This window comes from Bos indicus, chromosome 12, assembly GCF_029378745.1.
Source record: "Bos indicus isolate NIAB-ARS_2022 breed Sahiwal x Tharparkar chromosome 12, NIAB-ARS_B.indTharparkar_mat_pri_1.0, whole genome shotgun sequence".
NCBI lineage: Eukaryota > Metazoa > Chordata > Mammalia > Artiodactyla > Bovidae > Bos > Bos indicus.
The window spans coordinates 2,198,883-2,225,957 of NC_091771.1; the positions used below are offsets into that span (position 1 = coordinate 2,198,883).

At 39.6% G+C, this 27,075-nt stretch overlaps 1 protein-coding gene across 1 annotated transcript in view; it reads left to right on the forward strand.

The window, feature by feature from the left end:
- DIAPH3 (diaphanous related formin 3) overlaps window positions 1–27,075 on the forward strand; it is a 565,391-nt gene that overhangs the window by 50,887 nt on the left and 487,429 nt on the right. Inside the window, 2 exon segments of the mRNA XM_070799979.1 lie at window positions 1,309–1,476; window positions 25,032–25,136. Of these exon segments, the coding sequence (XP_070656080.1) occupies window positions 1,309–1,476; window positions 25,032–25,136 (273 nt within the window).

The window sequence follows — 27,075 nt, forward strand, 5'->3', positions numbered from 1 at the left end:
TTTAATTTATATTTAAATAACCACATGTAATTAATGGCTACCACAGTGAATAGTACAGGTTTATGTACTACACATATATATGGTGAAAACAGTAGCTTAATGTGTGCACAGTTATGCTGAACAGTTCCAGAATCATAGTGTTTTTTAAGTACCCTTCTTTCCCTTTTTGATGGTTACCACTTGAAACACTGTGTGTGTCTGGATTCTCTGTGAGGAATAGAACTTGATAAGTACACGCTATTTTCAATGAATGAACAATTAGCTTTGTAAAATAATCTATGCATTTTCAAATATCCGTGGACTATTTGTTGATACAATTGTAGAAGAAATCTCATTGCAATAAAAATCCAGTTTTATTTCTTGAGGCTTCAGTCTACTCTGTGGTGGTGGTGGTGGTGGTGGTTTAGTCGCTAAGTCTTATCTGACTTTTGCAACCCCGTGGACTTGTGAGCCCACCAGGTTCCTCTGTCCATGGGATTCTCCAGGCAAGAATACTGGAGTGGGTTGCCATTTCCTTCTCCAAGTCTACTCTGTAGTTATTCATAAAGTTCAAATACAGACTGATCTGAGTAAAGAGAAATGTGATGTCTCTCAGGCCAAGCTATGGAGATATAAGTAAAATTCATTTCTCAAAGTGCCTAAATCACATCTTCCCATCCCCTCCCAGTCCTAGTGTAGTATGTGCTATGAAAAGGACGCTGGAGGAGGGGGCTCGAGGGTGAACTCTGAGTACCAGTGTGATTGCCAGCCACCAAATTAGCTGGGCTTCCCTCGTGGCTCAGTTGGTAAAGAGTCTACTTGCAGTGCAGGAGATCAGGGTTCAATTCCTGGGATGGGAGGATCCCTGGAGTAGGGCATGGCAACTCACTCCAGTGTTCTTGCCTGGAGAACCCCATGGATAGAGGGGGCCTGGCGGGCTACAGTCCATGGGGTTGTAAGAGTCAGACACGATTTAGTGACTAAACCACCAAATTAGCTAAATCACCTTTGTAAAAATGCTTAATTTGCTAATCTGTAGCAAAGGTCATTTATCATTAGAGTCTTCATTCTATAATCGTAAGATTGGAAGGAATCTTTTGAGTTTTTCTCTCTCTCCTGCCTTCAGACAGGATAATTATGAAGACTCTTCACTTATTTTTATATTTATTATTTCTTTTAATCTTAAAATTTACGTGCTAAATTGAATGCCTCCTGATGAAATCACAATGATGATAGAACTGACCCTGTTTTTTCATTTTGGAAATTAAATAAGTATTGTTGAGAAGGGATTACTTACACGTGTGCTTTTTATTTTATCTTTCTTCATAGATGGATAGATTTGCCAGCATAAGAATTCCAGGGAGCAAAAAAGAGAGGCCTCCACTTTCCAACCTGAGGACTGCATTTTCAAACAATGATTGCTCTTCAGAAATGAATGAAAACATTCCAAAACCACTGTCAGAGAAGGAAATCTTAGAGCTTTTTGAAAAGATGATGGTAAGAATTTTGATTCATTATAAAATTTTTGATGTAAAAGCCTTAGCTTTGGCTTATGTTCATGGAACTAAATGTGTATGAAACTTAGGTTCCATAGGTGATTTCTGATATCATTGAGATAGCTAGCACTCAAGGCATAGAGAGGTTTAGGATTACAAAAATAAGAATCTGAAGAAAAGTGTCATACCAGTTGTTTTACACAGAAGTACATAAAACATAAACCCTCTAAAGTATCAGATATACTTTTATCTTGAATAGATTATCTAAGTGCTATGTCTGGCTCAGTTGGATTTGAGAATGACAGTCATAGTGCTTTGCTGTGTGTGTTGTTAAGTATGCTGATTTTTGGACCTTGTTTAAGCTCTTAGTTCTCACAATAACCATGTTTGCATAGTCCTGCAACAGTTAAGTCTGCAGACACTTGAACTCACTTGCTTTGGGGTGTGCCTTTATAACTCTTCTATGCTAAGTCACCTCAGTGATTCATGTCCGACTCTGTGCGACCCCATAGACAGCAGCCCACCAGGCTCCCCCATCCCTGGGATTCTCCAGGCAATAACACTGGAGTGGGTTGGCATTTCCTTCTCCAATGCATGACAGTGAAAAGGGAAAGTGAAGTCACTCAGTTGTGTCCGGCTCTTAGCGACCCCATGGACTGCAGCCTACCAGGCTCCTCCGTCCATGGGATTTTCCAGGCAAGAGTACTGGAGTGGGGTGCCATTGCCTTCTCCATAACTCTTCTATCAGATCAGATCAGATCATATCAGTCGCTCAGTCGTGTCCGACTCTTTGCGACCCCATGAATCGCAGCACGCCAGGCCTCCCTGTCCATCACCAACTCCCAGAGTTCACTCAGACTCATGTCCATCAAGTCAGTGATGCCATCCATCGAGTCAGTGATGCCATCCAGCCATCTCATCCTCTGTCGTCCCCTTCTCCTCTTGCCCCCAATCCCTCCCAGCATCAGAGTCTTTTCCAGTGAGTCAACTCTTCACATGAGGTGGCCAAAGTACTGGAGTTTCATCTTTAGCATCTTTCCTTCCAAAGAAATCCCAGGGCTGATCTCCTTTAGAATGGACTGGTTGGATCTCCTTGCAGTCCAAGGGACTCTCAAGAGTCTTCTCCAACACCACAGTTCAAAAGCATCAATTCTTCGGCGCTCAGCCTTCTTCACAGTCCAAATTTCACATCCATACATGACCACACGAAAAACCATAGCCTTGACTAGACGAACCTTTGTTGGCAAAGTAATGTCTCTGCTTTTGAATATGCTACCTAGGTTGGTCATAATTTTCCTTCCAAGGAGTAAGCGTCTTTTAATTTCACGGCTGCAATCACCATCTGTAGTGATTTTGGAGCCCAGAAAAATAAAGTCTGACACTGTTTCCACTGCTTCCCCATCTATTTCCCATGAAGTGGTGGGACCGGATGCCATGATCTTCGTTTTCTGAATGTTGAGCTTTAAGCCAACTTTTTCACTCTCCACTTTCACTTTCATCAAGAGGCTTTTTAGTTCCTCTTCACTTTTTGCCATAAGGGTGTTGTCATCTGCATATCTGAGGTTATTGAGATTTCTCCCAGCAATCTTGATTCCAGCTTGTGTTTCTTCCAGTCCAGCGTTTCTCATGATGTACTCTGCATATAAGTTAAATAAACAGGGTGATAATATACAGCCTTGACGTACTCCTTTTCCTATTTGGAACCAGTCTGTTGTTCCGTGTCCAGTTCTAACTGTTGCTTCCTGACCTGCATACAGATTTCTCAAGAGGCAGATCAGGTGGTCTGGTATTCCCATCTCTTTCAGAATTTTCCACAGTTTATTGTGATCCACACCGTCAAAGGCTTTGACATAGTCAATAAAGCAGAAATAGATGCTTTTCTGGAACTTGCTTGCTTTTTCCATGACCCAGCAGATGTTGGCAATTTGATCTCTGGTTCCTCTGCCTCTTCTAAAACCAGCTTGAACATCAGGAAGTTCATGGTTCACATATTGCTGAAGCCTGGCTTGGAGAATTTTGAGCATTACTTTACTAGCGTGTGGGATGAGTGCAATTGTGTGGTAGTTTGAGCATTCTTTGGCATTGCCTTTCTTTGGGATTGGAATGAAAACTGACCTTTTCCAGTCCTGTGGCCCCTGCTGAGTTTTCCAAATTTGCTGGCATATTGAGTGCAGCACTTTCACAGCATCATCTTTCAGGATTTGAAAAGCTCATCTGGAATTCCATCACCTCCACTAGCTTTGTTCGTAGTGATGCTTTCTAAGGCCCACTTGACTTCACATTCCAGGATGTCTGGCTCTAGGTCAGTAATCACACCATCATGATTATCTGGGTCATGAAGATCTTTTTTGTACAGTTCTTCTGTGTATTCTTGCCATCTCTTCTTAATATCTTCTGCTTCTGTTAGGTCCATACCACTTCTGTCCTTTATCGAGCCCATCTTTGCATGAAATGTTCCTTTGGTATCTCTAATTTTCTTGAAGAGATCTGTAGTCTTTCCCAGTCTGTTGTTTTCCTCTATTTCTTTGCATTGATCGCTGAAGAAGGCTTTGTTATCTCTTCTTGCTATTCTTTGGAACTCTTCATTCAGATGTTTATATCTTTACTTTTCTCCTTTGCTTTTCACTTCTCTTCTTTTCACAGCTATTTGTAAGGCCTCCCCAGACAGCCATTTTGCTTTTTTGCATTTCTTTCCCACGGGAATGGTCTTGATCCCTGTTTCCTGTATAATGTCACGAACCTCATTCCATAGCTCATCAGGCACTCTGTCTATCAGATCTAGGCCCTTAAATCTATTTCTCACTTCCACTGTATAATCATAAGGGATTTGATTTAGGTCATACCTGAATGGTCTAGTGGTTTTCCCTACTTTCTTCAATTTAAGTCTGAATTTGGCAATAAGGAGTTCATGGTCTGAGCCACAGTCAGCTCTTGGTCTTGTTTTTGCTGACTGTATAGAGCTTCTCCATTTTTGGCTGCAAAGAATATAATCAATCTGATTTCGGTGTTGACCGTCTGGTGATGTCCATGTATAGAGTCTTCTCTTGTGTTGTTGGAAGAGGGTGTTTGTTATGACCAGTGCATTTGCTTGGCAAAACTCTATTAGTCTTTGCCCTGCTTCATTGTGTATTCCAAGGCCAAATTTGCCTGTTACTTCAGGTGTTTCTTGACTTCCTACTTTTGCATTCCAGTCCCCTATAATGAAAAGGACATCTTTTTTGGGTGTTAGTTCTAAAAGGTCTTGCAGGTCTTTATAGAACTGTTCAACTTCAGCTTCTTCAGCGTTACTGGTTGGGGCATAGACTTTGATTACTGTGATATTGAATGGTTTTCCTTGGAAACGAACAGAGATTATTCTGTCGTTTTTGAGATTGCATCCAAGTACTGCATTTCAGACTGTTTTGTTGACCATGATGGCTACTCCATTTCTTCTGAGGAATTCCTGCCTGCAGTAGTAGATATAATGGTCATCTGAGTTAAATTCACCCATTCCAGTCCATTTTAGTTGGCGGATTCCTAGAATGTCGACATTCACTCCTGCCATCTCTTGTTTGACCACTTCCAATTTGCCTTGATTCATTAACCATGAGTTAATATAATTTCAGTCTAGAACAAAAAGAATATAACCCTTTTTTTTTTTTTTTTGCTAGCCTTTGCATCTGTTTATGAGACTTGTATAAGGCAGATTTATTCAACACTGCCTTTGAGGACTCAAAATAGTAAACTGCCCCCTTCTTCATGCATCGTGTGTTTGAACCACTGCCTAAATTGTCTGTGATATTCTGGAATGGTACTGTTTTGGTTCACCTATTAAGACAGTTTTCTCCCTTGTGTCGTAGTTGCTGGTGTCATCTGAGTAAGTAGAGCAAGTAGGCCAGTGATAGGCATTTGCGAAGGCATACCACCAGCTGTTAAAGTATAACCACATGGGAAGTACAGAACACAGTCGATGGTTTTCTGTTCTGAATATGATGACTTTAGAAGTATTTTTCTGTTAGTCTTACCCTTCTCCTAGCTAAGAGTATTAGTTTTATTTATATGAACAAGGCAGATGGATATTGGCATCTTTGAAGTGTTTATATGTTTAATAACTGGACCAGATCACTTTTTAAATCTTAAACAAGTCTCCCTGTTGGCAGAAGATCTTTTGCAGTCAACTCACTTTACTCAGCAGAAGTAAAGTGAATTATTGCTTTCTTAGGACTGCCAATTTGCTAATGGTGAGTTTGTCACGACTAAAGGCTTTAAAAGAAATAAGGACTGGGTTCTTCTTTTCCTTTCTGATACCTTGACCGTATCACAATACATTGCAGGGAGAACTTGGAGGTTCTGAAGCTGAGAAGGGCCTTTCTCCTCCTATAAATATGGACTCAACTGGTGTTTCTCAGGCTTGTCAAGCAGAGTACCACATCTCTGACACATTTAAAGCTATTTCTAGGTCTGGGGAGAATGCTAGATTTAAGTTGGGGTTTATTTTTGGCTTTGCCTATCTGTACCATTTTTATTAATTAAAATCCTTCAGAGGAGGCAATGTTGAATACTCTCCCGTTTTTGTTTTTTGGCATTTGCTAAAATGAGATTTCATTTAAAAGTAGTGTCTAGATTCTTTGTCTTGGCATTGTACAGTTTAAAAAACTTACGTTCTCAGAGGTACTTAGATATCTGAATTTTTTTGCATTGAAGTAAAAACTTTGTTTTAAAGAACGAAACAGAGAAAGGTTTTTCCATTTCCTTTCCTCTCTTTTTCCTCCTCACGATGGTCCTTTGAGAGACAGTGTGCTGACTTGATTGCTTAGTGCGAAGTACTGTGTCATCCTTCAACATTCGTACTTATTTCACTTTTACTTAGAAAATGATTTAGTTGGTCTCTGGGTAACAGTTTTAGTGAATTTTTAAAAAGTAATGATGAGTTTTTAGTTCTGCTACTTAAAGGCTTTTTCCCCCTGTTGTCATCTAGTGAAAGGAGAATTTTGATCTGAAAGCTCATTTTGCTTCCTCTGTGGATCTTAGATACATGAAATAGTTGTATGAGCATCGCTATATACACAACTTTGATTTCTGGATGTCAGATTTCAGTGATTGCTCTTGAACTCACGGTGGGTCTGTGTAGCTGGCTTTTTGACCAAGGTGAACATGGCAGGTACAGATTGGAAGTGACCCGTTGTTCCACCCAGTGCCTCTTTCAACCAGCCCTTTCAACTTATTCCTGCCTGCTGCCAGATAGCTTTCACCACAGGCCCAGGAGGTATCCATTTGCTTTTAAGATAACGCAACCCTAGTTTAATTTAAATAAGTTAACCTCTATCCGGAGAAAGCCTCTCCCTTGCCCGTTCAGGGCTTCTCCGCTCAGAGCCTGCCGCGCTCTCGGTGGGGCTGTGGGGGGCCCTGCTCCGTTCCCCGCCCTGTGTTTCTCCTCCCCCTGCTCTTCAGACCCAGTCTGTCTCCTGCAGGGTGAGCTTGGAGGTGAAGGGAGGAGAGCAAGGGTACTCTGCCGGCCAGGGGGGTTTATAGTCTGGCCCTGGTGTCGTGGAGTGTCGTGTTGGTGTTTTACTGCTGCTTGTAGCTTATTGCCCCAGGTTTGATGGCTTGAAACCACACCAGTGTATCAGCGCCTTGTAGTTCTGTAGGCTGAAGCCCAGGATGACTCAGCTGGTTTCTCTAGGGTGACAAAGCTTAAGTCAGTGTTGGATGGGTGGACTCTTCTTCAGAGATTTTGGGGAACACTCTTTCTTCCGAGTTCATGTTGTTGACAAAATGCAGTGCCCAGGTGTTGCAGGTCTAAGGTCCCAGTTTCCTCGCCGACTGTCATCTGGGGCTGCCTTAGCCTTGAGAGGCCCCTTTTCTCTGTTTCACATGAGTCCTCACGTCTCAGACACATCAAATCCATCTCACGCTTAGAATTTCTCTGAATCCCCCTTCTGTGGCATCTCTTGCCTTCATGTGGAGAAAGTTCTCTGCTTTTAAGGGTTTGTATATTAGATTGGGCTCAAACAGAAAATCCAAACTACTTCCACTGATTTAAAGTTTGTAACCTTAAGTACAATGAAAAAGCCCCTTTTGCCATGTGATTTAACATATTTGCAGAAGCCAGGGTTTAGGGCATGGATACCTCTGGGGGACCATTTTGCCTGCCACAGGTATTGTTGTCGTTTAGTCACTAAGTTGTGTCTGACTTTTGCAACCCCAAGGACTGTAGCCCACCAGGCTCCTCTCTCCATGGGATTTCCCAGGCACGGATACTGGAGTGGGTCGCCGTTTCCTTCTCCAGGGGATCTTCCTGACCCAGGGATCAAACCTGTGTCTCCTGCCTTGACAGGCAGATTCTTTCCCACTGAGCTACCTGGGAAGCCCCTGCTAGCAGTATGAGAGATTACAGACGTGATTACAAACACCTTTCTCCTGTGGATCTCTGTGGCTCTCCTGATCACGGTGTCACCTTTGTGCTGGTGGCGTCTCCTTTGAACATCAGAGGAACCTTCTCCCCCTGCCTCCCACGAGCCCGTTCCTCTCGTGGGTCCCCTTGGGGTGCAGTGCCTCTGAGCCGGCCAGGCCTGCTCCTCTCCAGGATCCATATCCTCCGTGGGAAGCTAGTGTGTGCTGTGCCCCAGCCCCTGTCTTGTTCCATTCAGAGCCTGGCCTCCACAAAGCATAGTTGACTCTGGCGCTTTCTGGTCACAGCTTTTCCTTTGGGGATTGTTTTGTTGCAGATGTGTGCCCCTCTAGCTGCAGGTGGCTGCCCAGCTGTCAGCCCCTGCTTGCACTGTGTCACACTGCATAGCTGGCCTCTTATGTTTCTCGTTTCCTTTGGGTGTCAGGACACTTCTTCCTTCTCCTGAGTTTCCTCCTCTGGCCAGTTCATACTGGTTTACTTTCCATGTTTCTTCCTCTGTCTGTCCTTTTATTTCCTCTGAATGTTGGGTCTGTTGCTTTTGTTTCTTCTTTGTCTACCTTGGTTCACTATACACCCCTTCTGGGGAATTGGAGCCCTTTCATTTTGTAGAATATCCCATATATTCTGACACTCTGCTGTGCCTTTTACAAAGAGCAGCTATAATTGAGAGCTCTTTAAAAGATGTTAAACCTCAATTCATTTTTTTATTTTTTCCCAGTGTTACTGAGTTACAATTGACATTTAATATTGTGTAAACTTAAAGTACACAATGTGATGATTTGATAGATGTATATTTTTTTAAATGATTGCCACAATAAGGTCAGTTAACACATCCATCACCTCACATAATTATCATTTTTTCCCCTGTGGTGAGAACGTTAAGATTTACTCTCTTCAAATCTTTCAAGTATGATTTTTTTTTAACTAGTGTTACCATACTGTTCATTACATCCTAAGATTTGATTCATTTTATAACTGTAAATTTGTACCTATTGATCATTTCTCCACCCCTCAGCCCCTGGCAACCACCAGTCAATGCTGTTTCTATGAGTTTGGTATTTTTAGATTCCACATTTCAGTGATAGCATACACATTTGTCTTTCTCTACCTGATTTATTTCACTTGGCATAGTGTTCTCAGGGCCCATCTGTGTTGCCACAGGTGGCTAGATTTCCTTTTTAATGGCTGAATAGTACTCCATTGTACCCCGTCTACCCCCCCACACCCACACCCACACCAGTTTCTTTATCCATTTATTTCTCAACAGATATTTGTTTCTTTATATTGGCTATTGTAAGTAATGCTGCATTGAATAGGGGCATGAAGATATCTTTTCAAGTGTTTTTACTTTCTTCGGATAAATACCCAGAAGTGGAATTGTTGGATCATATACTTCTATTTTTAATTTTTTGAGGAACATCCATACTACTTTCCATAGTGATTGTAACAATTTTCATTCCACCAGGAGTGCATTTTTTTTTTCACATTCTCCCCAGCACTAGATACTTCTTTTTTACACCATTCTAACTATGTGACCACTCCAGTATTCTTGCCTGGAGAATCCCATGGACGGAAGAGCCTGGTAGGCTACAGTCCACGGGGTTGCAAAGAGTCGGACACGACTGAGCGACTTCACTTCACTAACTGTGTGAGGTGATATATCGTTGTGATTCTGATTTGCATTTCCCTAATAATTAGTGATGTTGTGTCTCTTTTCATGTACCTGTTGGCCATTTGTTTAACTTTTTTTGAAAAATGTTTTTTTAGTTCTTTCCAATTTTAATCAGATAATATTTCTTTGCTTTTGAGTTGTATGAGTTCTTTATGTATTTTGGATAGTAACCTCTTATCAGATATGTAGCTTGCAAATATTTTCTCTATTTCACAAGTTGCTATTTAATTTTGTTGGTTAATTTTTTTTTTTTTTATTTGCTGTGAAGAAGCTATTTAATTTGATAAAATCCTTCACATTTATTTTTGTTTTTGTAGCTTATGCTTTTGGTGTCATGTTCAAAAAGCTCATTGCCAAAACCAACATGGAAAAGCTTTTCCTTTATGTTTTCTTCTAGGAGTTTTAGAGTTTCATGTCTTACATTTAAGTCTTTAATACATTTTGAGTTAATTTTTGTGAGTGCTATAAGGTGGGGTCCAGTTTTTTCTTTTCTTTCTTTTTTATTTGCATATGATTATCCAGTTTTTCCTTCTTTATTAAGGAGACTATTTCTCCCCATTGAGTATAGTTGGCTCCCATTTTAAATATTAGTCAATCATATAGTGTAGGTTTATTTCTGTACTCTTGATTCTGTTCTGTTGTTCTCTGGGTTTGTTTTCATACCAGTGCCGTATTGTTTTAATTTCTGTAACTTTGTAATATAGTTCAAAATTGAGATGTGTCATGTCTTCAACTTTGTTCTGTTTCAAGATTGTTTTGGTTATTCATAGTCTTTGGTGGTTCTGTTTCTTTTTTTCTATAAAGAATACCATTGGAATCTTGATAGCATTGCATTGAATATATCGATGGCTCTGAATAGGATGGACATTTTAATTATGCTAATTCTTCCAACCCATGAACACAGGATATTTTTCTATTTATTTGTGTTTTTTGTAGTTTTCTTCATCAGTGACTAACAGTGATGAGTGTCCAGATTGTTCGCTCCTCAGAGCTTGTGTGTAAGTTCCTTGTGTAATTTTATCCTTTATTTATAGTTTTGATATGTCTCTATGCTAGATTAAGTCCATGCAACATTATCCAGCTGGTTTATCATCTCAACTGCCTGTTGAATTAAGTGTATCTTTCTAACTTTTAAGATGTTTAAGATTTGATGTTTCTTTTCACCTTCAACTCTATGTTTTGGTGGTGGTGAACTTTAAGATCATGGTATCTGGTCCCATCACTTCATGGGGAATAGATGGGGAAAGAGTGGAAACAGTGTCAGACTTTCTTTTTTGGGCTCCAAAATCATGGCAGATGGTGATTGCAGCCATGAAATTAAAAGACGCTTTCTCCTTGGAAGGAAAGTTATGACCAACCTAGATAGCATATTGAAAAGCAGAGACATTACTTTGCCAACAAAGGTCTGTCTAGTCAAGGCTAAGGTTTTTCCAGTGGTCATGTATGGAGGTGAGAGTTGGACTGTAAAGACTGAGAGCTGAAGAATTGATGCTTTTGAACTGTGGTGTTGGAGAAGACTCTTGAGAGTCCCTTGGACTGCAAGGAGATCCAACCGGTCCATTCTGAAGGAAATCAGCCCTGTGTGTTCTTTGGAAGGAATGATGCTAAAGCTGAAACTCCAGTACTTCGCCCACCTCATGTGAAGAGTTGACTCATTGGAAAAGACTCTGATGCTGGGAGGGATTGGGGGCAAGAGGAGAAGGGGATGACAGGATGAGATGGCTGGATGGCATCACCGACTCGATGGACGGATGGACAGGGAGGCCTGGCGTGCTGCAATTCATGGGGTCGCAAAGAGTCGGACACGACTGAGCAAATGAACTGAACTGAACTGAACTTTATCAAATTTTGGTTTGCTGGATAACTTAAAAATGTTAAAATAATGAATAGGAAGAGAAGTTTCATATATTCATACCTTTTTTGTCTTTTCACTTTCACTGTATGTTGAGAGAACAAAAGCTGCAAGGTCATCTATCAAGCTGTGATCATCAACAGGCGTTAAATGAGTGCCAGTGATGACAGAATTACTTTGAAAAAAATTATTTAAATTCTGGACTTCCTGTCATCACTTGTAAGCATGGAAGAAATGATCTAATAAAATTGCACAGAGTACTTAAGTATGAATAGTAATGCTCTAATCTTTTCTTGAGAATATGTTTCCCAGGCTCTGTTGTAATGTAGGAGAGAGTGCATTTATCGATTGCCATTAGTATTGTCTCTTCAGCGTGTGTTTGAAGTGTCCATTGGCATTAAGAGCTTAGATGACCTGCTGTTTAATACATATTTTAGCTTTAGTGTGAGGAAACATAGTACAGATAATACTGAAGCCATTCAAAATTTAATTTTGAAACAATTTTCAGATGTATGATAAAGTTGAATCTACTTTGTTCAATGGCGTTGTTTTTAAATAGGGTATTTGAGGTACACAAAAACAGTAGAAGCTATATAATTAATTGGACTACTTGGTGTGCTTTTGCAATCCCAGCCTCCTTTTTGAGGTATACAAAAAAGAATAGAACACATGTAATTAATTGAAATACCTGGTGTACTCCTTTCAATTCCATCTTTCTTTTTGTGTTGTTAACCAAAATTTCAGAGAAACAGGGACCTGACTGAATAAAGATTGGGGTTTGTTATGACTGTAGCCCAGGAGATACAGATTCAAGGAGCACTTGAGTTGTGTTCCTTTGGCCTACAAATTGGGGGAGGCTTAGGAAGACAAAAAGCCCTGCAAGGTTAGTAGAACTGCAGTTGGAAAGAAGTAAGGGTACTTGTTGAGCAGGGATAGGCTGGGGTCTGAAATGATTCCACAGTTGTGAAGGGGACGGACTTTGAACCTGTTAACCCAGTCCAAGCTGGTACTTGCTTCATGCTTCTCAATAAGTGGAGAGACAAGCTGTTGGGGCAGGGGATAATTTTTTCAGAAAGCCAGCAGGTCTAGAAGATGGTGGACTAGGTTCCCCAGAGAACCATCCTATCTGAGTTAGAGTTCAGGCTGCTTTTATACAGGTGGAGGTTGTTGCAGACTTCTTGGTGCAGAAATTCTTTGTTCTTGCCATTGTCCACATGGTTCCTGTAAGTCTTCAACAACACAAGTATTATTTCTGCTCCTCAACATTTTTTCTCATATAAATGAAAATGTTATACATTTAAGGACTAAATATTTAATCCCTCTGTCCGTGGAATTCTCCAGGCAAGAATACTGGAGTGAGGAGCAATTCCCTTCTTCAGGGAGTCTTCCCAACACAGGGACTGAACCCAGGTCTCCTGTGCTGCAGGCAGATTCTTTACCGGCTGAGCCACCAGGAAAGCCCAGTGAGTAAAGTGCTATACATTTAAGGGTTAAACCTGGGAGGTAGAGCCTTAAGAATAGGCTACCAAGTATATTTCAGGCTATAGGCAACATTTTTTACAAAGATACAGAGCCAGCATGACTAAGCAAGGCAACAGAGCACAAAGGTTAGAGCTAAAGGAATCGATCCAGAATGCAGTCAGGTTTGTTCTTTGTTAGAAAACTACAAGGGTGCAGCTAGCAGATACTATTTTGAAGTGGTTGGTTGTGTTCTTGAGTTTGTTAAAGTTGAGAGAAAATTCACATTCTCAGTGAAGCAGGAATGTGTCTAAAACCACATCTATAATGGTCTGGCTCCCTTTGGATGCCTGAACCATAGTTACTCCATTTTGATTTTTAAATAGTCTTAAATATATCATCAGTATATTTTTCAAGAAATTCTCTATCCTGACATCATAGGTCTGTTCTTACTATATTCCTAAAATCTGATATGAGACAGTATTTTTCCTACATGGGTAACTAGTTTTTCTATTATATTAATATCATTATTAAATAATAGAATATTATATTAAATAAGCATTCTTGTCCATCATTTGTAATATCTCCACTGTTATATATCAAGTTATTACTCGTATCTGTGTTTGTTTCTGAGGTCTGATTTGATTCATTGTTCTATTTGTCTAGCTCTGCAGTTATATCCATTGTCTTAATTACTTTATAATAAGCCTTGATATCTAGGACTTCCTCTCTTCAAAATTATCTTGACTGTTCTTGGCCACTTTGTGATTTTGTATTAATTTTACAGTCAATTAAGTTTTATTATAAATCCTGTTTGGATCTTGATTGGAATTGCAATAAATTTATTGATTTAGATAGAATAAATACCTTTGTGATATTAAATTTTCCTGTGAACATTGGATACATTATATCTATCTATTTATTTAGAGATTTTTCTGTTCCTAAACTGTAACATTTATAATTTCCCCTTAGAGGTTGTGTGTATCTTTTATAAGATTTATACCTTGGTTTGTTTCTAAAATGTAACTAATATTTTTAAAAACTTAAAATTTTTAGTAAGATTATTAATTTGTGTATTGCCTTTTAACATTCAGTAATCTTACTGAATTCTCAGTTTTTATTATTTGTAGAGTTCCTCATATTTTTCTATGTATATAATTAGGATATCTGTGGCTAACTTTTACATCTTTTTCTGTTCTTATTCCTTTCTTTTTCCTTTTGTTGCACTGAGTAGAAAACCCCAGAAAAGAGTTCATATGTTTTTTTTCCCTCTGTTCCTAAAGTATTTAGTAAAGAATTTTGTTTTTCTTCATTTTCCATTTCAGTTATGTGAATAAAGTTGGCCAGCCCTTCACTAGAATCTTCTTCTGATAGGGTAGACGCATGGCTCTGCTAATTTTTATCCTTTGAGTTGAATATATCATCCGTTACTGATCAAATGAGTGACTGTTTTTATTCATTATTTCATTAGATCAGTTTTCTAGTACTTTCATAAGAACTGTATTTTGATGGGCTTTGAACATTGAACTGTTTCCCTTTGTTCCGTTTATGCTTTCACGAGTATACTGCATGAATTGTTGAATGAGTTGCTTTGTTTCTTCTGCTCTGGTGAATACCATGTCTAAGCAAGAAAAGATAAGTACGTATAGAGTTAAATAGTGAAGTAGCTTTGTGTTCTCAGCTTTGTAGTCAGTTCAGATATCTTTGAAATGTAGGGTCCAGAGGAAAAAAAGAAGAGCTCAGGTGAACTAATGAAATCGAATTGATACTTTTTGGTACAGTTGCTGGGAGCAGAGTTCATCTCACTGTCTGTATTCATTGTTGTCACTCTTTGGGCACATGCTAAAGATAATTTTTCTTTTTTAATCTTTTCTTTTCCTTTTTCATAGTTGTTGTTAAGGATTTATGCTTAGCTATTTCTTCAGTCAGACAAATGAATGAATCCCTGTTGTGTTTGATGTGTAAGTGGTGTCTTAAGGGCCACCAGGAGTCTGAAGGAACAGAAGCCAAGGAGGACTCCTTTGTGTTAGTTCCCTAAGTGCTTATTGGCTGCTGTAGATTCCTACTAGCACTTTGTTGATTTCAAGCATTAGCAGTTTTTACAAATCTACTTTTTCTGTATTGTGGGTTTTTTTTATTTCTTAAAAACTATAAAAGTGTATTTTGGGTTGGCGAGATAAAATGAGAGAGGTTCTATGGTAATGCTTTGTTCTGATCTATTAGTTGTCACCTTTCTCCCTCTCCTTTAGGTAGAAATTGAAAAATTTGGGGAAAGATTGTTTAAAAGCAATCCAAATAATAATCCAAAAAGGAGGAGGAGGAGAAAGAGAGGGTGGAAGTGTAAGGCGATTGTCAAGTTGATTCATGGGCTGTGTTTGTCAGGGGAGTGATGTCAGTGCTGCGTTGTTTCTTCTAGAGCCAGATAAATGAGAAAATAAATGATTTAGGAGCATTGGATTTTGCCTGATGGGAGTTTGTTGACCCAGTCAAATGATTAGAAAGGGGAGTTTTCAAAGGATAAAGGTTATGCTAATGTTTAAGATTCTGCTGTCGCTAATTAGGAAGTGTGCAAGTAGAGCCTTTTCCAATGGTGAAGGTTTTTTTTTTTTTCAGTCTGATTTTCTTCTCTAGGGAAGTCGGCCTTTGTGTTTTGTCAGATGACCATTTTATTATCCTTTATGTAATTTATGAAGAATTGGCCATTTGTGGAGAGCAAATAAGTGAGTTAAACCCCTTTTATAAGTAGCACTGTTCTTTTCTGCTGGACTATGTAACAGCTGTGATTGTAGGTGCTTATGCATAAGCTTGAACAGTTCCAACCAGATTATTCCAAAATAAATTAGAGTTGAGCAGCTTGCTGAGTGTTACTCTCATTTCTTGTCTGTTCTGCTGAAATTTATAGTATGTGAAAAATGATACTTAAGTTTCTTGTGTGTTTGTTTAGTCTCTGATACTGGCTTTAGATTAAATTAAAATTTGGTTTCAAATGGAGATAGTTTGAACTCTTTGTGCAAGCTCCAATTAGAATATTTGGTTGAATAAGAATTTTATGAGTTCACTGTCAACCTCTGGATAAGTGCTGTTTTCTGGCTGCAGTCCTGTTACTGAGCTAGCCATCTGATTTCCCATTAATTTTAATTGGATTGAGTAAGGACATTGAGAATAGAATAGTGAATCTAACCCCACTATTGGTGAAACCAAAAAACCGACTCTTCATAATCATGCTGCTAAGTCACTTCAGTCGTGTCCGACTCTGTGTGACCCCATAGACGTCAGCCCACCAGGCTCTCCTGCCCCTGGGATTCTCGAGGCAAGAACACTGGAGTGGTTTGCCATTTCCTTCTCCAATGCATGAAAGTGAAAAAGTGAAAGTGAAGTCACTCAGTCGTGTCCAACTCTTAGAGACCTCATGGACTGCAGCCCACCAGGCTCCTCCATCCATGGGATTTTCCAGGCAAGAGTTCTGGAGTGGGGTGCCATTGCCTTCTCCGCTTCATAATCATAGTTCTGTATAAAAATGAAAGGATTATTATAAAGGTTTATATAAGAACATGAGCTTCCCTGGTGGCTCAGACGGTAGAGTCTGCCTACAATGCTGGAGACCCAGGTTTGATCCCTGGGTTGGGAAGATCTTCTGGAGAAGGAAATGTAACCCACTCCAGTATTCTTGCCTGAAGAATCCCATGGACAGAGGAGCCTGGAAGGCTGTGGTCCATGGGGTTGCAAAGAGTTGGACACGACTGAGCAACTAACACTTATTTAAGGACATAGTAAACGTGATGGACAAAGAAAGAAAAGCTGTGTTATAGCTTTAGCACATTTATGGGCATCTTGAATATAAAGTAGTAATATAAAGTTAATTCCAAGTTCCAGGGTTTTGGTTGTACTTATCTTTTACAGGTTTCCTGATTTTACTTAGGCTTAATCTAAGAATGGAGTTTATTAAATTGCTGAGCTATGTGAGATTCAGTTATCGTGTACTGTTTGAGAGTATGTGATTACCTGGAATGAGATCATGAAGCCTTCGATTTTGCATTTGGCACTACACTGTTCCTGGTGGTGAGAACACAGCTCAGTAGGGCTAAGCATCGGTAAGACCTTTGACACTGTGTGATGGGGAAGCTGAATTCCAGTGAGGGGAAGCATAGAATCACACTTCTAGAAGAAATATGGGTAAAATTGTGCTTATAGTATGTTGAGCTCTGAGGTCTCAGAAGTAATTAGGGGATCAGGGTGGACTTCTTAAAATGCTTAACCAATTTGTGGCTGTACTGGAAAAAATTTTAGCAAAACTGCTACCAAGAACAATTATTTTGGCTTTAACCCATGGAATAAAGCATTGAACACTATTGAAATCAGATGATAACTGTTGACTTAGTAAGAATGCTTGATTTTGGTATTGCTCTGCTTCCGGTTTTTACATTTTAATATTTTGCTTATTCATCCATATGGATGTTTTGATCCACTGTTGTACTGTTTTTCTAGCACCTATTTTATAACTCTAGTCATGCTTCTGCTTGTCTGTAGTGTTTTTCCACTGTGGGTGAATTTCCTTGCACCTGACCATCTTCAACTTGCTGCTTGTATATTTGCTTAATTCTCCAAATAGTCAATCATTTTAAATTTATTCTCTCCCTGGCATTAACTATCCCACTCAACTTGATGTATGTAAATTTAATGAGCATGCTGTCCTGTAAAATCCACATTCATGAATGAAAATAGTCTAATGTTTGTAGTTCAGTTGAAAAAGTGTCCACTCTCTGTTTGCCATTCTCTGCTTGATTACTCCTCGGTGCTCACTAGTTGCGTGTATGCGCGTGATTATTAAGATTACATCTTTTTCCCTTTCTCAGTTTTGCCAAAGAAAATGTGGGAGGTATATATTTTGTGTCAGTGTTTTATCAGCCTAGGATGGAGTCAAGGTATGTAAAGATAATAGCAAACTTGAATTATCCTGGTTTGTGGGAACTTCCAGCCCCATCTGACACACAGGAAGAGTTCTCTGGAGCATCTTAAAAGCTGCTGGCTTGACTCCATGTCATTGACCTGGCTTCCAGGTGAGGGCCACAGCTCCCCATTTGGTGTTCTTGTGCAGGTTAGGAAAATGTGTGCCCCTTCTTTCCTCTAAGAGGATGCAGCACCGCACAGAGTCACCCCCTCTGTCTTGGCGGTATCTCAGCCTTATTCGCATCTCAAGCAGGGGCTGCTGTGTAGGCGTAGGCTGATCTAGGTGAGTGGCTGCGTGTGGTTCTGCTCGTGCTCCCTGAAGACGTGACAGACTTTTAGCTTGGCCAGTGCTGGCACCACCGCCTGGAGACCCTGCCTCTGGAGCTGGACCTGGTTTCCGTCATTGTTCTAGTCTCAGACTCTGATTATTATCTCTGGCTCTGGCTCCAACTCCATCTCCCAGAAAACTACCTACGTTTCATGTTTGTCCCAAAGAAGTTTAGCAAATTCTATTTGGGAGTTTTTGTGATGTCTCATTTGATAGATATCTAAAGAGTATATGCACTGTGAATGACACAGCAAGTGTAGAAAAAAAATCTTTTAAAAATTATCTGTGATGGAGGAAAAACAAAAGCATATATAAAGGAGAACTAGGCTTGAGGGGAGGCTTTTTTCTTTGAATTTTTAATCCATTAGGGATTATCATCTTTATGTAATGAGACCCAACAAGCTAGAAGAATTTAGTGAAATGGGATGGAAGCAAGGTAATTGATGTGCAGTGCCCTTTTAGGAGGGGAGAGGAAAGAGGATCCAGAGGATAAATGAGTGGGATTATCTTTGAATCGATACAGGAGTTGGTACAGGAGAATGAGTGTGCAGATAAATTGGTAATAGAACAAACAGGAAATTGATGGTGTGTTCCTTTTCCTGGAGAAAATTAAAATGTGCTTACTGAAAATGATAGGTAGACATGATGGTTTCGTAGCTTCTGGCGAATGGCCAGTTTGAAATAAGTACTTTAGGGAATGTGAGGAGAGATTCCTGTGATTTCCCATCAATGTTAGAGGAACAGGTAGATCACAAAGTTAGCCTGCTTGGGAGATAATGGAGTAGGTCATAACACTGAGGTTTCACTGAGGTCGAGAAATAGGTGGCTTGGAAGTGGGAGAAGTGAAAAGATGGAAGATTGTGATCAGAGAGGAGGATCTTGGACATGATGATGATACTCGAGGTAGGACTGTTTTTAGATAAAAGGCCCAGGTGTGGTCATGAAGACCACGGGTGAGGAAAGTGGAAATGAGGGTTGCTGGTTGTGGGGAAGGCAGGAGGGGTGTCACAGCATGGGCAGTAGGGGGAATCCGCTCCCAAGGGTGTGAGATGGCCTTAGCCCCAAAGGAAGGGGGCTGCAGATAGTAGAGATACATAATATGGAGATAAGAATGGACGCACAAAGCTGAGCTGCAAGGCTTACGGTCAGCTTACAGAACTTCCTTCCGTCTCACTTCTCTAATCAGTAAAGAAGAGACAGTACATAACCCAAAGGGTTTTTACTGAGTATTAAACAAATGGTGCTTCTGAGTGTTGTAGCACAGTGCCTGGCTTGAATTTAACCATTGTTTAAGATTAGAAACATGGTCCTTGTGAAAAGATGTAGCAAGGGATGCTAGGAGAGTGAGTGAGAAGGGTGGTTCACAGAGCACCTTTGGAATGGGTATGGGAGTACATGTGAACAACTTGAACTTTGTGTTTTGGAAAATTCCAAAAGATACCTGACCTTTAGGTTTCTAATGGACTTCTGTTAACGTGTGTCTGATTCAGATTTATCGATAGTGGTTCCTTTACTTCCCTCTCCTCTATCAAGTTTGTGTGTATTTACTGTAACCAAATACACTACAAATGTACTCCTTTCATTTAATGGACTTTTAAAAAATTGCTATATATATATTTTTGTTTGTTTTTAGCCTCACTGTGCAGCTTGTGGGATCTTAGTTCCCTGACCAGGGGTTGAAGCCCAGCCCTTGGCAGTGAGAGTGCACAGTCCTAACCCCTGGGTTGCCAGGGAATTCCCCCCAAATTACTGTATTTTTAAAAAATGTGGGATGTTCAATTTTTCTTGTTCTTTTCAAGTTATTTTATATAGCAGAATTTTTATGAGTATTTTAATTTAGTTCTTAAGAACTTTATTTTGAAATAATCTTAGAAGAGTTGCAAAAACGGTATGGAGGATTCTTTTATACCCTGCACCCAACTTCCTAGAATGCCAACGTCTTATATAACTTTAGTGCTGTTATTAATACTAAGAAATTAATTAGTTTCTAATTAATTAGTTTCTAACCAACCATCATTGGTTCTTACTAAACCACGGACTTGATTTAGATGTTGGCAGTTTTCCCACTGAAGTGCTTTTCCTTTTCTGAGATCCAGCCCAGCATCCCATCTTGTGTTTGGTTTGCCATGTCTCTTGCGTCTCCTCATCAGTGGTACTTCTTCATCTCTGATCATCTTGACACTTTCCAACAATCCTGCTTATTTTGTATCATGCCCCTCAGTATTTTTTCCTTCAGTATTTCTTCCCTGTATTTTTGAAATCTGTCCCTAGTGCTAGTCAGACTCACATAGTAAAACAGCACAGTGATTCAATTTAGGTGTAGCTTTTAATTAGAAAGTAATTAACTAGAGGAAAATTACTTTTTGGTGTTGCAACTCCCAATTTCCCCAGGCAAAAAGGTTGTGTTTAAACATGTATATGAAGGTAGTGCTATAAATGAATTAATTTACAATGTATGTTACTAAGGCATTAGTAGTACTTTAGCAACAAAACTGATAATTACTCTTTAGACTGATCAAAACTGAAGTTTTGATTGATGACTGCTCAAAAAATATTTTTGAATGAGATATATTCTGTTAAATAGCCAACTGATAAGGTTTTTCCAATTAAGGAAATCGATATTTATCTTATATCCATGGAAGTATTAGTCTCATTCAAAGTATTCCTCAGACCTTGTAAAGTTATGTATTCTATGCATCATTTGTTCATTATTTTATTTATTATAGGTATTTAATGAATTATATATCAGTGTTTGCATATATGGAAATAAACTGTTTTTTAGGGCTTTTATAAAATCCGTAACTACGGTGTCCTTCTCTGTCCATACAATATGTAGCCGTATTGATTGACTTATGCTTGAATGGAAGAATTGGTAAACATGCATAAGTTTATGTTGCTTGTATCAGCCATACACGAGGCCCTCTGTATTATTCAGTTCTGCTTAGAAAGTAACCTTGTTATAACACTAAGTACGTTGTACTCAAATGGTGTCCTGGATGCCGTTGCTGCCCCTCTAAGACCCCCTTTGCATGGCTGGTACAGGCACACGTGGGTGTGCGTGTTGACTCCTGGTGGCTCACAGCTGCCGTCTTAATCCAGAGCCGTGGCTTCAGGGGGCTGTGTTCCTGCAGACAGTGGCTGACTGACTCGGGTGGTGTCAAGCTTGTCTGTCCATCTAGGGACTACTACTGCCCACTGCATTGCAGGCTCAAGTGAGAATCCAGATGCAGCTGCTTTTTAATATATATATAATTTAATTTATTTATGGCAGTTCTGGGTTTCTTCCTTAAGTCCACATGTACAACGTTTGTGCATAAGCTCATGTCATCTTGAAAAGGCATTTCACGAAAGAAAGCAGTAGTCTTTTCTTTCTTACAAGTCTCCGTCTTACAATTTTGTTTTGATTTCAGTCACAGTAATGGGCTTTCTGTTTTTTAGTTTTCTGTATCTATTAAGTATTTTAATTTGCAGGTTAAAGAGGCTGGATCATGTTTGGCCATTAGATGGAAACTGAAAAACATAGTGAATAATTTAAAACACATGTTCTTATGTACCCACTCCTACCTTTTGTAACAATTGTTTCTTAACTTCCTCACCACTTTTCCTTAAATATTGTTTATAGATCATATAAGCTGTCTTCACTCATAATTAAAAAATCAATTTATTACTTTACTGTTCAGTTCAGTTCAGTCGCTCAGTGGTGTCCGACTCTTTGCAACCCCATGAATCGCAGCACGCCAGGCCTCCCTGTCCATCACCAACTCCTGGAGTTCACTGAGACTCACGTCCATCGAGTCAGTGATGCCATCCAGCCATCTCATCCTCTGTCGTCCCCTTCTCCTCCTGCCCCCAATCCCTCCCAGTCTGACAGTCTTTTCCAATGAGTCAACTCTTCGCACGAGGTGGCCAAAGTACTAGAGTTTCAGCTTTAGCATCATTCCTTCCAAAGAAATCCTGTGTGTGTGTGTGTGTGTGTGTGTGTGTGTGTGTGTGCGTGTGTTCAATTGTATCCAACTCTGTGATCCCCATGAACTGTAGCCTGCCAGGCTCCTCTGTCCATGGAATTTTCAATGCAATATTGGAGCGCGTTGCCATTTCCTTCTCCAGGGGATCTTCCTGACCAAGGTATCAAACCTGCATCTCCTGTGTATCCTGCATGAGCAGGAGGATTCTTTAGTAGCAGAGCCACCGGGGAATAATATAAACAATTGGCCATTGACTACTCAAAAAGGTGCAGTAAAGTCACATCCTGGAATCTTTGCCTCATGCCACTGTGAATACAACAGCTACAATGTAGGTTGATACAGGTATTGTTCTGTTCTGTTGATTCAGATACCACAAGCAGGATTGTTCTGCAATACCTGAATTTCAGAAATGAAGCACAAATGATGGTGCAGCTTAAAACGAAAACTGGAACTATAATTTACACAGTAGTTGGATTTTTGGAAAATTCAATATATATTAAAGATATATAATATAAAGTATTAAATAGGTAACAACTTACCTATTAATTCCATTGTATGTCTAATTTCACGGAATTGGAGTCTAGGCTTAGATAATTATGATTTTCCGTCTCTGTTTGTGCATCTCTCAGTGGGAGACAGGATAATTCCTTGTGCAGGACTAGTCCATGTGTCGCAGAATGTCTAGCATACCTTTCCCCTGTAAATACTGGTAGCATCACCTCAGTCACCATGACAACTGAAATGCCCTGAGACATTTCCAAAATGCTTCCTAAGTAGTGTTAAGGCCTGTTGAAAATCACTGGCTTAGAGAGAAAATAAGAAAATAAATAATTATTCACATAATAGGATGTTTCTAACCTGAACAGCCAAGAGTGACATTACTAATTACTACCTTTTATTGGAATTTCAAATGCAACAACTTCTAAGATCTGAAATTTTATATCAAGGTGAAATGAAGGGAATTTTGACTTTTAAGTGCTTCAGAGGTTTGGTAGCCAAAACCTGAGTCAGCTAAAGGCATAAACTGTAGCGTCTGAATTGTAGCACCCTTATAAAACTTAGAAAAAAATTTAGCTTTCAGCCTCCCTAGGTGATCCAAAGCCCTGATTTTTATGGGCCCAGTTCTGAGTGTATATGGAGTTTATATACATTCAAATGTCTTAGCATTGCACACAAATGACCCAAGGCTAAGATCAGAAGGAAGTCCATTTGAACTGCTCTTTCCTTCAGCCACTTTTGTCTTACCTCAGCCTCCCTTCCTTTGTCAGAATAACCTTTTCCTTAAGCAGATTAATTGATAGATTCTGGTTGCATTTCATATCTTTATCTGGATATTCATGACTTGTGTTTTTTAGTCACAGTTAGACCTATAGCTGGATCTAGGTTACATAAACCCTTATTTTGAATGGTGCTGTTAAGAAATGTTAGGTTTTTAGGTGGTACCTCTTTTCATGAGAGCAACTTTTATGTGATTTAGAATATTCAATAAATTAATTAATGTATGTTTTTGATAGGGATAGGTTTCCTGGATAGCTCAAACAGTAAATAAATAATCTGTCAGCAATGTGGGAGACCTGGGTTTGATCACTGAGTCAGGAAGATCCTTTGGAGAAGGGAATGGCAATCCACTGCAGTATTCTTCCCTGGAGAATTCCATGGACAGAGGAGCCTGGTAGGCTACAGTCCATAGGGCTGCAGAGTTGGGCACAAGTGAGCACTTAACACTTCATTTCTTTGCTGGGTAAAGAAGTGACAGTTCAAACTGTAAAATTCTTTGCCTTTTGTTGGGATCAGTATTAGGTATTTGGTATATGCGGGAAACAGATGGGGAAACAGTGTCAGACTTTGTTTTTTGGGGGCTCCAAAATCACTGCAGATGGTGACTGCAGCCATGAAATTAAAAGACTCTTACTCCTTGGAAGGAAAGTTATGACCAACCTAGGTAGCATATTCAAAAGCAGAGACATTACTTTGCCAACAAAGGCCCGTCTGGTCAAGGCTATGGTTTTTCCTGTGGTCATGTATGGATGTGAGAGTTGGACTGTGAAGAAGGCTGAGCGCCGAAGAATTGATGCTTTTAACTGTGGTGTTGGAGAAGACTCTTGAGAGTCCCTTGGACTGCAAGGAGATCCAACTGGTCCATTCTGAAGGCGATCAGCCCTGGGGTTTCTTTGGAAGGAATGATGCTAAAGCTGAAACTCCAGTACTTTGTCCACCTCATGCGAAGAGTTGACTCATTGGAAAAGACTCTGATGCTGAGAGGGATTGGGGGCAGGAGGAGAAGGGGACAACAGAGGATGAGATGGCTGGATGGCATCACTGACTCGATGGACGTGAGTCTGAGTGAACTCTGGGAGTTGATGATGGACAGGGAGGCCTGGCGTGCTGTGATTCATGGGGTCGCAAAGAGTCAGACACAACTGAGTGACTGAACTGAAATGAACTGAATTGATATGCTTGCAGCTTATCAGAACCTGGAAAGGGACTGGCTTATTTTTTACTTTTTACGATATGTGAAACGGTGCTTTCAGAATGGTGCAAGATGGCTTTAGGTGCAACTGTTGTAAAAAAAAAAGCTTATATATTTTTATATAATATATATTTCACAAATATGTATAAATTGTGACTCCTAATATATTTATGGAAGGCAGAAATCTTCAACTGTCTAATTATCTATAATGATGTCAGTGTAATTTTACTAGCCTGTTGTGAATTTTAAGTTTTTCTGGTAAGTATTTTACCTGCTCAAATGATCTAGAATACTCTTCTCTGTATCTCAAAGTTTCTTTCTTTCTTTTTTCCTCCAGGCAGAGCTACATGGAAATCATTCCAAAACAATTACTGCTGCTTTAGTCACAAATTATTGATTTTCTGTTCATTGTGTATGTAGAATTGCTGCTCTACTTAGATTCTAAAACAAGGCTTTTTAATTGTGTTTTCCAGGAAGATATGAATTTAAATGAAGATAAAAAGGCACCATTGCGGGAAAAGGACTTCAGTATCAAAAAAGAAATGGTGATGCAGTACATTAATACTGCTTCCAAGACAGTAAGTAAAGCTGTCAAGTTGAGAAATACTGCTGAAACATGTCGTAGTACAGCGAACAATGCATGTGTCTAATGGAGCACCTAAGTTTGCGGGCAGCTGTAGTCAGAGAGCTTTTAAATGTATAATTAAAGGTACAAGTATTATAGTAAGTTTGTTTAATTTACAAGTATTTCTTACCTTATGGCTTTTAAACTTTTATTTTTTAGCCATTCACAGTGTTAAGAAACACTGTGGTTGCTTGATCTGCTCACTTTAGGTCATCTCTCCTTGTTAGTGAATTAAGATGGGTATTGATCTCTCATGTCACTTATAAATTAGGATAATATTTGTATTTTAGAAAAGTGAGACTGATTTGACTCTAACTACCTAACTCAGAATGCATAATCGTGGCTTAGAGGCATATGTTTAATGTGAGTTTCCCTGTGGATAAAATTAGCTTGTAACAAATTGTAAATGTAGACACTGAGAGGAGCCTTACGTCTCCACATGGCTGCTGCTTTTCTAGGGAAACATGAAGTATGTGGGTGGAAGTAATGACTAAATGTCTGAGAAACACGACTGGCACATAGAATTTATTTCATGGAACAACAAATGAGCTTGACCAGTCATAGAATTGTGACTAAATGGATTGGATGAAAAATATACAGTGGAAGCTAATGAGGAAGCAAGGCTCAGTAAAAAGACAATAGAGAATGCTTTTGGCTGAACATAAAATAGAACTGAACTGGAGAAAAATAACTAAACACACTGTTGTTTTCACGGGATACTTTAACCTATGGCCAGTTTACAAGAATATGAGTTATTTATACTGTGACTCCATTTATCTACTTAGGCCAGTCAGTGACTCAGGTATTTCTTTTGGAAGAAAGACTCAAGTGATGTTTAATTTTTAAGCATGTCTCATTTTTTGGCAGCCTGATGTTCAGATGTGGAATTCACTGAGTACTGTGTTTTTCCCAGCTCTTTCTATAGATGGGCCCTGCATCCTGCCACTGAAATTAGCAGTGGGGCTTTAGACTGTGTTTTAGACTGACTATCTTCTGTTTGATCTTGGACATCTAATTTTGTCTTTTTGATCCTCAGTCTCCTTCTACATAAGATGGAGCTAATACTAACTTCACCATATGCTTGTTGTCAGAATTAAATTAACTGTGATTAGAACATAACAGATTTTTAACTGGTTGGTTGCCTCTTGTGGTAGCAGAGGTTGTAGTAGCAGTTGTTTACTTTTTATTTTTCTTTGTGATTTATTATTCTTACTGTTGAAATCATTATACTACAAAACACAATTAAAAATATAAGTAAATGTATCTTAGTAAAATACAAGTTTCTCATTAGTCTGCATTTCTAAGACATTCACTAAACATAAAGTGTCTGTACGTAAGGCACTACTTAAGGCCCTAGTGATTGAGCGCCAGAATAGTGTGTCATTGTGTTGTATGGAGCAACAAGGGACACACATGACAGAAACACACAAGCATGTCATGGGAGGTCAAATGTGACGTGGGGGGAAAGCAGGGGGAGTGGGGATGGTGTAACTGGTTTCTGTAGAGTCATCGGGCAGAGTCTCCTGTTGCTGCTTTTGCTGCTGCTAAGTTGCTTCAGTCGTGTCCGACCCTGTGCTACCTCAGAGATGGCAGCCCACCAGGCTCCCCCGACCCTGGGATTCTCCAGGCAAGAACACTGGAGTGGGTTGCCATTTCTTTCTCCAATGCATGAAAGTGAAAAGTGAAAGTGAAGTCGCTCAATCGTGTCTGAGTCCTAGCGACCCCAGGGAGTGCAGCCTACCAGGCTCTGTCCATGGGATTTTCCGGGCAGGAGTACTGGAGTGGGGTGCCATTACCTTCTCCAGAGTCTCCTGTTAGAGAATTTTAAATCCAACAAGCATGAATTCACTTAATATAATTACAGGAGATAATACATTAGTTAGAACTGGTTT